The sequence below is a fragment of the Brassica napus genome, chromosome A7, assembly GCF_020379485.1.
Source record: "Brassica napus cultivar Da-Ae chromosome A7, Da-Ae, whole genome shotgun sequence".
NCBI lineage: Eukaryota > Viridiplantae > Streptophyta > Magnoliopsida > Brassicales > Brassicaceae > Brassica > Brassica napus.
The window spans coordinates 2,026,866-2,038,535 of NC_063440.1; the positions used below are offsets into that span (position 1 = coordinate 2,026,866).

General features: G+C 33.8%; 1 protein-coding gene and 1 pseudogene across 1 annotated transcript; one reads left to right on the forward strand and one right to left on the reverse strand.

Moving 5' to 3' along the window:
• The first annotated feature begins 5,606 nt into the window (after positions 1-5,606).
• LOC125576839 lies at positions 5,607-5,720 on the forward strand (annotated as a pseudogene).
• A 671-nt stretch (positions 5,721-6,391) lies between these two features.
• LOC106451663 (60S ribosomal protein L8-1) lies at positions 6,392-7,556 on the reverse strand. The gene is made up of 2 exons (XM_013893616.3): positions 7,054-7,556; positions 6,392-6,854 (listed from the first exon to the last, which is right to left on the reverse strand). The coding sequence occupies exons 1-2, from the start codon at positions 7,491-7,493 to the stop codon at positions 6,518-6,520; spliced, it is 777 nt and encodes a 258-aa protein (XP_013749070.1). The 5' UTR covers positions 7,494-7,556; the 3' UTR covers positions 6,392-6,517.
• Between the last annotated feature and the right edge of the window lie 4,114 nt (positions 7,557-11,670).

Below are 11,670 nucleotides of genomic sequence, written 5' to 3' on the forward strand. Positions count from 1 at the left end.
TCCAGACGACTTCCTGGAAGTCCAGACGACTTCCTGGAAGTCCAGACGACTTTCTGGAAGTCCAGACGACTTCCTGGAAGTCCAGACGACTTTGTCAGAAGACTTCCAAGAAGTCCAGACGACTTCCAGACGACTTCCAGACGACTAACAGGTAAGTCGTCCCAGAAGTCTTCCAGATCTGAAAAACCTGCACATCAAATCCAGATCTGAAAAACCTGCAAATTCAAAAACGTTCAAATGACTTAAAAATAGAGAAAATGAGTGGAAGATTAGATAAATCTACATTTATAGAACACACAAAAATACATATCTAAAATTAATAGATCTACCTCTAAATTAGTGGAAGATGAGTACCATTTGATTAAAAACCTGCAAAAGAGATAGATTAGTAAGAAATACATGAGACAAAACTGAAAAATTCATATAAAGTTTGGTGTTTTCAAGTCAAAGAGATTAGAGAGAGGTTGGAGAGTTTTAGAATGATGAACATTACATTTTTGTTGCAGCCATTTGAGAGGAGGAGAGAGAATGTGTAAATTTTTCTTTATATAGGGAGACAAAAAATCCAATTAGATTAAATATTTTTGACTCAGACGACTTCCTGGACGACTTACATTTCAGTCGTCTGGTGAAGAAATTAAAACAGACGACTTACATGTAAGTCGTCCAGAAGAGTTTAATATTTTTAGCGGGAAATTAAATATTTTTAGCGGGAAACTAAAATAGAAGACTTTCCAGACGACTTACAAGTAAGTCGTCTGGACGACTGAAATATACATCGTCCGGGTAAATTATTCAACAGACGAGTGAAATATAAGTCGTCCACACCCTAAACATAACCCCTAAACTTAATTATCTAATTAAACACTTCATAAAACCAAATCAAACTTGAAAAGTGTTTACTATACACAGAAATAAACACATATAGGTGAAAACTAATTTTTGAAAAAAACATTTTAGTTTTCCAAAATCTAACCCTAACAATACATACAATACTACAACATATGTTTGCCAAACTCATAAACCAAAGTATTTCATGATTCACTACTTCCACTCATCTATCTTCAAAACAAATCAATTTTATCATATCTTAATTTATATCAGTTAAAACTGTTTATAATTACTTGATTTTTATTTTTTACGCATCAAAATATTTTTTTACAAGATTTATAAATTATTTTTAAAATAAACTGGTACCAGACGACTTACACTTCAGTCGTCCAGACGACTTCCAACATCTCAGACGACTCAGACGATTTACTGGGGCTATATTCGTAAAAATGGCTTCTGTTTTTTTGTTTGGTCACAAGGGGCTGAGCTGTAATTTCACTAGGCTTTTAGGTTAGTTTTGCATTTGATTCAAGTTTGGGTATAGGTTTGGAATTAAAATCAAGTTGTGGGTTAGTTTTGGCAAAACCCCCTAAAAAAAAATCACGAATGAAAAATTCATCACTACAGTGTATATATATATATATATATTAAAAGCAATTTATTATAAAACCAGTATATGGTTGAATCCATAGAAATGTATTTTAAAATATTATATATTTATCAGTACATTTTTGTTAACACAATATCTTAATAAATATTGATACATGTATAATGTATAACATAAATAAGAATAATAACATGATTTTTTATTCGATTTTATTATTTCATGGTGAAATTCTAACATGATTTTATTTGCATAATAAATATTAATTATTATTATTATTACTAATTAGATCATATGCAGGTATTAACTCTAGAATAATTAAATGTTATTATTATTAAGTATATTATAAATGGTTATATGCAACTATAATTATATATTGATGGAATAAATATATTTTCGAAATTATCCATATCTAATAACATTTTGATGAAATAAAAAGAGAATTAAATATCTTGTTAGGATATTGTTATGAAAATACAAAAAATAAATAATGTAAGCAATTTTCTAAGAATGGTCTATTTAAAATATCACACATTAAAGAAGTCATGACTTCTCTTTTAATAGCATAGATGAAGTGTAAAACAGTTTCTCTCATGTAAAATTGGAGATGGAGCTCTTTCGGGACACTAGTTGATGTTGCAGAGGAAAATGGTCCATGCCTAATGGGAACTCCAAAACAAACAGTCGAGACAGATTTTAATGGAGAAAAACAGGTCATCTCCGTCTTGAATATTCAACCAAGGTAACATGGGACTTACTAAGACCATCAGACATACGACTAAACCATGGGCCAAAGCAGTTCGGTTCAAGAATGCAATACCTCGCCATGCTCTCACGTTTTGGACAGTCAACCTAAACAGGCTTCCTATTAGAGAGAGACTGGTAAATTGGAGAATGGCCTACAATGCCACAGTTGAAGCAAAGAGTTTGGTAGTGTTGAAATAACAAAAAAAAAATTTACCAAGAAGAGAGTAAATGATGTGAAGAGACTCTCTTGGTATTACACTTCCATAATTTTCTACAATCTTATACTTTTGTTTTTTAAGTTACAATGGTCAACATTAATTTGCAATTTTAATTTATTTAATTTAATCTTATGGAATTACCTTACTTTTCGACACTGAATGCCATTCAGCCATAAGTTTAGTTGGTCAATATTTTTCTGTATATATATTTGGCATGTTACCTTATTTATCCCAAAAGAAACTATAAATACTACCCTTTGGGTATTTGAGTCTTTAGATCTAAAATGAAGCATCTCATTATTTTCATATTAGTTATTATTATGTGTTTTGGTTCTAAAGAAACTAGTGGGTGTTCTCCAAACACTTTACAATTTAAACCAACTTACAGCTGATCATACACTCGTTGTCGTCTGCGAGTCCAACAGAGGCGAACACAAAGATTACAAGTATATACAATTCAATGAAATATACAACTTTCCGGTTGTGGAGAGAGGAAAAAATAGAATAGTATGGAAATGTAAAATGACGGACTTGAAGAATTACCGTGATGTTATATTATGGAGAGCATATAGAGGAGCCGCAATGACTCGATGTGGTCAGATACGCGAATATATTGCTGATCTTAAAGGTGTTTCTTTAGTGAAAAATAAGAAACCGACCAAAGAATTTTTTCCTTGGGGTAAACCATTCTATAAGGGCTAGTATTTATGAAGCTTAATTTTTTTTGGTGCCTTGTACGTTGAGCCATTTTATTTATTTATTTTGGGTTATAATATACAAAAGAATAACAAAAGTCTGTAAATGCAATTCATTCAGTTTATCTTTATGTGTTGTTTGATTATTTTTGAGTAGTTACCTTGTTAGACTTAGAGTTTATATGGTTATGGTGAATTACTAATATTAGAACTGCTAAAGTGATCAATTAACATCCTTCACAGAGTTAGGACTTATTGCTTGCATTCTAGAGTAGCTAACTAGGATCATGATTTAGGAGTTGACAACTGCGAAAGTAGGCTCATACCTAGCAATAATTCTGCTAAGCTAGGTTGTTAGACACGAGCTGTAGCTAGCTGGTTTAACCAATTTAGTGAACTTATCGATCTAATCTTAAAGCCTGTTTGGAAGTTTATCGATCGACACCCTATAGGTGTATCGATCGACACCCATTCCATGTGACACACGAGAGTGTTGACATCGATTCAAACACGTAGACTTGCAGCGAGAGCTTGATATCTTACATTACTATTCGAGTTCTAGGATTGACTATCACATGCACTTAGCAACTATATCATAATTTGGATTACCTAACCTGAAAGTCTAGCTTCTATCTTATCTGTGAACACACATCTCATCTATCTTATTTATTGCTATTTAATATTTACTGTCTTAATAATCGTTTACCTAGTTTGATCTTACTATTCATTTGATCTATTGTGTGCCTCCACTCTTTGTGGATTTGATCCCTAAGTGTTACATCTCATCTCTTATTTGAGAGAATTTTGGCTCTAGGGTTAATCCTACTCCAACAGTTTAGTTGGTGACTTCCATGATGCATCTACAATAGTATTCTGTTTCATGATGGAGAACATCAGTTATGGAGTTCAAAGAGGAAGAACGAGTAACCTGAGATGAGTGCATCCCTAACTGATTTGCCTCTCTCCAAACTCTTTCATCCATTAGCGTAACATTAACAACTTGAGCTGTATGGTCCCTTTTGCTCTCATAAACAAGCTTATTACGGATTTTCCAAATTCTCCAACCTACAAAGAATGGAAGAGTATTAAGAGGTTGGGAATTTTTTATTATGTCCATCAAGTTCTGGAAAACCTCAAAGATAGCATTGTCAGATTCTTGTTGGCAAGAAAGTTCGCCAAGAGAGAAAGACCAGATTTCTTTAGCCACTCTACATGATATTAATATATGATAGATACTTTCAGTCTCTTCTCCACAAACTTGGAAATAGCTATATATTATGATTCCTCTCATGTTCAAATGTTCAGCCACCGATAAGCCTTTATGAAGAACTTTCCACCAGAAAATATTTAATTGAGGTGGTATGCTAAGATTCCACAGCCTATTAATGAGGTTATGCTGATGCATTAAAAGAGGAGACGAATGAACCTGATTGGTACCTGATTGGTACCCGCTTTTAACTGTATAATTTTAAAACGAAACAACAAATGCAAAAATATAATCAAAATTTGGGGCACAAAAATCTGCAAAATCATAACAAAAGATTCTAAAGAGAAAGCCACGACTATATAAAATCTTCGAGATTTCAGAACACAATAATGTCCAAAAAGAAACACAGCAAAACACAAACAAAAATATTTTATTAAACCTAGTCGGCCTTGGCAGCAGAAGCAGCAGCTTGCCCTCTGATACGACCAGTTCTCCTAGCAGCAATAAGACCAACCTTCTGTCCCGGAGCTGCATCACGTCTAACAGCACTGACGTGACCAATGTGCTGATGGTTACCTCCTCCATTGGGATCCTCCACGGGATTCATATGGCCACACCACGAACCTTAGGCCATGAGTTCCTCTAAGTGAAATTGAGAAACAAATGTATTTAAACCAATCATTCTTTACAACAACAAATTAATGTGAGATAACAAACTAAGTCCCACATTGGAGAATTAGACAAAGAGTATCTAATATATAAAGAGATGTCCAACTCTAATAGAATGATGCCTTTTGGGATGGAAACCAAAAGTAAATCCATGTGGATTTGCCAATTAGGTCCAAAGTGGACAATACCGTACTAATTAGAGAATATAAAGTTGGACATGGGCTTAATAAATCCCAACAATTGGTATCAGAACGGTTGACGAAAAATTTGCAAGAAGACCAAAATACTCTTCGAGTAGGAACGGGACCCATCGAGTTAGGATTGGGAGGTGTGTGTGGCAGAGATCAAGTCAGAAGATCCTGAAAGTCAGTTGTGGGACACGAGATGAATGTGATACTTAGTTTGAGGGAGAGAATGTGAGATAACAAACTAAGTCCCACATTGGAGAATTAGACAAAGAGTATCTAATATATAAAAAGATGTCCAGCTCTAATAGAACGAGGCCTTTTGGGATGGAAACCAAAAGTAAATTCATGCGGGATTGCCAATTAGGCCCAAAGTGGACAATATCGTACTAGTTAGAGAATATAGAGTTGGACATGGGCTTAATAAATCCCAATAATTATCACGATCAATTGAACCATAGCTCATATTCAAAAACAAAACCTTCAGAATCATATTCAAATAAGATTAGCATGGCCTTTGCACCAAGGATGACATGCACAAATTGAAAAATGTCCAAATTGTTTTTTGTTTCTAAAATTTTTCGAATCGGGTTTGGTTTTCCATGTTTCGAGTTTTGGATGGACCAACATCCACGGAAACTGCTCCGTGGTTATGAAATCCTATTACTTGTCATGAACCCTTTTTGAACAAATTCTTCTTTTAAGAACCAACTGCCATTGATGCCTTTTAATTTGGAGGCTTGTCTCTTACTACATTCACATAAGTACACCTGTGAGTTTTCTATGCATTTCAAAGCAAATCATTTTGTTAAGAAAACGCTTTAACAAGCTAAGCAGCTACGTTGCTCACATCTCTACTTATACCTGAACTTTCTCAGTATTTTAGAAACATGATGATGAAACGTAAAATGAACATATTATCAGGAGTTTTGATAAAATGAGATCCTCAATGAGCACAAAAGCTTACATGAACGCGCCAAAGCTGTGTATATCAGTCTTTGCAGTGAATGCGACATAAGTAACAACGTTGAGCACAAATTAAGTTTGTGCCTAGACTTGAGAAGAGTCATCAAAATCTTCGCCGATTATATATTTAAGGTTGTTTCTACAGCTTTTAGAATGTTGTTACAAACTGACGCAAGATTCGATTAGCATCCAGAAAGTATTACCACAAATATATAATTTAATTTTAGAACAAAACGAGAAATGCACAAATATATTAAAAAAATGTGAAATGAAAATTGCAAAGGCATAATAACTTCGACAGAGAAGGACAAGATTATAACAAAATCTTTTTGAGATTTCAGAACACAACAAGGTCCAAAAGGAAATACAACAAAACTCAAACAAGTATCTTAAAACTAGTCAGCCTTGGCAGCAGAAGCAGCAGCTTGACCTCTGAGACGACCAGTCCTCCTAGCAGCAATAAGACCAACCTTCTGCCCTGGTGGTGCATCACGCCTAACCGTACTTGCGTGACCAATGTGCTGATGGTTACCTCCTCCATGAGGATGCTCAACTGGATTCATAGCCACACCACGAACCTTAGGCCATGAGTTTCTCTTCACACGGTACTTGTGGTAAGCGTTTCCTGCCTTGAGCATCGGCTTCTCAGTCCTTCCTCCACCAGCAACTTGACCAATCATGGCCCTGCAACCACTAGGAACAATCTTCTTGGAACCAGATGGCAGCTTGATCCTGCCAAAACATATATAACCGACTCATCAGTGTAAAATTGAGAAACAAAAATGTATTCAAACCAATCATTCTATACTACAACAAACTGTTACAAAGACAGAACCTTTGGAACCAACACTAACAAACCAACCAACAGATCTCAACGATTACGCCATTTCTCATTACATATAAACAGTCATGTCTGAATCCAGAAACAAACCTAGTAGTGTCGTTGTCAGGGTTGTGCGAAATAACAATAGCGTAATCACCAGAAGCTCTAGCGAGCACACCACGATCACCGACATGATGCTCGACGTTACAGACAACAGCTCCTTCGGGGATAGCTCTAAGCGGGAGAACATTTCCGACAACGAGAGTGGCTCTCTTACCGCAGTACAGGAACTGTCCGGTGTACATACCCTCGGCGGCGACGAAGAGCTCCTTCTGCTTCTTGTAACGGAAAGGATGACGGAACGCGACGCGAGCTAGCGGCGCACCACGGCCGGGATCGTGGATGATCTCGGTCACGACGCCCTTGAGGTATCCATTTCTCTCGCCGTAGTCGAGGCTACGGAACTTGGCTGGACCCTTGCGGTGGTGGGTGTGGGACTTGAAGACGGAACCTGCTCCCTTACGTTGAGCTCTGATGACACGACCCATTGATCGATGGAGGCTCGACGGCGCAGATTACAATTAGGGTTTGAGACCGAAGTCGAGAGTGAGAAAAAAAAATGACTTTTTATTGTGCAACCTGAAGTCGTTTCAACCCTAATGGGCTTGGGCTATTAGAATTAAAGCCCACCGTATCAGTTTAAACTCATACAAAAGCCTAAATCATGATGAAAGGTTTATAAATCGATGCTTGATTGTCGTTTCTATCTATTCAGAGCTATTGCACTTTTGCTTTTGCTCAAAAAAAGAAAAAAGCTATTTGCACTAGGCTTGGCCGATTAGTTTACCCATTTTGATTAGGATCTCGTTTCTCTGGTTTTCGGGTTTAACTTTCTAAATTTTATTCAAATTTCGTATACGATGTTATTGGGTTTGATTAATAATACTCTGAACTCGGCCATTTTTAAATATTATATCAAAAAATAAAAGTGAAATTGAGTATTTTAAATACTTATTGAGATTGTGTCCAATTTTTGGCTTAACTTTTTCGGTTTTGGATTTAGAGTTATCGATTTTGGGTTTTCAGTTATCCGTTCTGTTCGGTTAAAAAAATATTTCAAATTTAGTACCACCCTATAATATCTCGGTTTCGTTTTTTTTTTGTTACTAATGCCTAGTTTACGCTATTAGAAAAGTAATCATAAGTTCATACTTTTTAAAAAATTTAAAATTGGAAAAAATGTTTTTTTAGACAAAAAAATGGTAACTATGCCCCATTAGACTAATCTTATATATTTTATGTCTCATTATGTTAATTATTTTCAAAATAACAATAATGCCCTTAATTTTAATTATAAATTCAAAATTACAATTAAGAAAACAATTTTTAAATATTAAAATATAATAAATAATTAAAGTAATTAAAATAAAAGAAAACATTAAAAATCTTAAAATAAAAGAAAAATCTATCTCCACGATTTTTTTTTCTGAAAAATCGATTTTTTCATATATGGAAACTAAATATTTCCAAATATTTTATTCCCATATTTTTTGGAACTGATTATTTTTATCCATAGAATACAGTAAATATGTAAAACTCAGTTTCTACAGTTTTTTTTTAGATTTATAATAATGTGTAGATTTTTGATTTCTACAGGTTTTAGATTCACAATAAATATGTAGAACTCGGTTTCTGCAGGTTTTTAGATTTATAGTAATGTGTAGATTTTGATTTCTGCAGGTTTTAGATTTATAGTTATCTGTAGATTCCGATTTCTACAGATTTTAAAGCGATAGGTTAAGCGCGGAATGTGTATTCTAAATATTTTTAGAGTACTATTATTTACGTAAATCACGTATTCTGAACATAGATTCAATGAAAAAAAGTGGATTTCATTTTCTACTTCGTAGAATGCCAATTCTACTTTATGTAGAACTAAATATGAAATTATGATTTAAACATTTTTAGAACTGGAAAAAATTATCACTAAGTTCATATAAGTATTTCATCACTAGTTACTATTTTTCCAATTTTTTTTTGTTTACAAAGCTATTTATTTAATTTAATTTCAAAAATACTAAATAACATTAAAGACAAAAATGGTACAAAATAGAAATCTATAATATAATAGTACAATTCTCTCTTTCCTAAGGCGACACGTCAGCATTTTGGTGGATCCCACTTTTAAAAAGTGTAAGAAAAATGTCAAGCATGTGGCTCAAACCAAGGTTATTGAGATATTAAAACAAACATTTATACCACTAAACTAAATGATATTTTGTATATTGATGGCCGAAACTAATATATATTTATCAAGGTCGGAAACCTTTGCTTCTTCGGTTTTTTATGTGGGCCGGGCCTACAAGTGTATTATGAGTTTCATATTTAAATTAGGTTCATCACGTTATATGAATAAAACAACAATTATAGTTTTTCCATATTGTAAACTGTCTTCGTTTAACATGAGTTAGAGTTCTTGTCATCATTGTCTTAGACAAGTCTGAGTTACATAGTTGCACTGTGTCTGTTCGTAATCTATTTTTTTCACCGGTGAACTTTTCATCTCCCCATCTTAAATCGCTTGATCTTAAATGTTCCTGATTTGTAGTCTTTTTGTAAATCCTATATATATAATTCTCATCTTTGATAAACCAAATCTGCATCTCCACAAAACTCATTGATTCCTCTTAGTTTTAACGATCATCTAGAAAATGTCTCTCTGCCTATCCAGTTCTTCAAACTGGCATTCCTGGCATCCGTCACTCAACCTTCGAGTCTTTCGTGTTGGTCGAAGTAGTCAGAGCATAGCCTCTAACCTCCTTGCTTATGGGATTCCTTGAACTTCAAGAAAGACAGTGAGTTTATGAGAATCACGGTTCTCTTCCTTGATGAAAAAGTAAGTTAATCTTCGATTTATCACACTTATTTAACATAATTGTTTTTAGTTGATTTCCTGATTATTTGTTAAATAATATTATTTGCAGATTCTGTGATTCATGGGTTTATTTCCGCCGGACGTGCTAATCATTACATGTCATCTTTGAAAGTCGGTTCCATTGTGAAAGTCGGTCGTTTTGAGGTTGCTAGGTGCTCAAGCATGTACAATATAATTGATCATTCATTCCTTATTAGTTCCATCTCACCAACTATTATTGATGAAGCCATCACGAGTGCTCCTAAGATCAATCTCCAATCATAATTAGATTGTTTGACGATTTTCAAGTGATTGCGAACACAAACCTATAACTCCCAGGTATATTATCATATTGCATACGGGTTTATAATATGTTTTGTTATCATAACTGATATTTAAACTCGCCGATATGGTTGGACAAATCCGTTATGTCCAAGGCTCTGACCTTAGCAAAGAAACAACTCGAGTCGTTATTTGTCTCCTCATTGATCCGTAAGAAACAATCAACACACAATTCCCTTTATATTATTATCTATATTGTCCTGACATCAATAATCAAAAATATTTCCTACCCAAATTATGTGGTCGTCTATTTATCTCCCTTAGTTATCAAACTAATTTTACACAAACCTTTATTTTACAGCTTAAAAGAAACCACAACAACCCAAACAAACAAAACACCAAAAACTAGAATTCCAAAAAAGACGAATCATTAATGATCACCTCTCTTTTTTGTCTAATCTTAGAAATAAACTTCAAAACAAATATACCAAACCAATCACCCCAACTAAAATTCAACGATACATACATCGAGTCAGCTAAACAAATACAAACTACACGGCCAGCTATTTAACGATTTACAAACTTACTTTCGCAACGACACATACATCAAGTCAGCTAAACAAATACAAAATACACGGCCATCTATTTAACATTTTACAAACTTACTTTCACAACGAAGAAGACGAAAACGACAACCAAGATCAGTGAAATTACCTAAACAAAAAGTATAGTAAGTTATGAACTCTCATAAATACAACTAACAAATGATTTTAGTTTACATATTACCTATCAAATAAAAGATAAACAAACACAGCCACAACAGGAGATACAAGAGACAATCCTGACAGACACAAAGGCGGCAACAACAGCTCCACCTTCTCACTCCTCTTGTCTTATAAAAATAGCTTACATACCCAATGTCAACATGCCAATGTGATATTGTCTTTTTATGAGAAATACATAAATTCGTTTAAAACTCATTAAAGCCCAAATACTCAGAACTGTCACTCATTTTATAGTTATTTCTACAAGTTTTCATATATTTGTTTTAAAGGTCCGGTAAGAGCAAAAAGTTTAAAAATAAAATAAAAACATATAATAAACATAATAAAGATAATAAAAATTATTACTTAATACACATAAATTACACAACTAAACATGAGAAAAAATATCCAGAACAAAAATGTACTCTCAACAACTTTAATATAATTTATGTACTCTCAACAGTACAAGAAAAAATTAAAAAGACAAACAAACAATAAGTCTCAGTGACACAACAAACAACAACACGATTATATCAATCACATTACTAACACAGTTTAGTCTTTCATAAGTGGAGAACAATGCATACGCAGTTCATCATTACAACTCTAACCCTATAACAATAAAAAAGATTGAAAAATAACTCAAAACGCAAAATTCACAACTACAATAACCCTAGTAAATATTGAGATAAAACAAGAATTTTGTCTACAACCATGCGATTGCGCGGGAACAATACCCCTAGTTAGTCTAATGGGACATAGTAA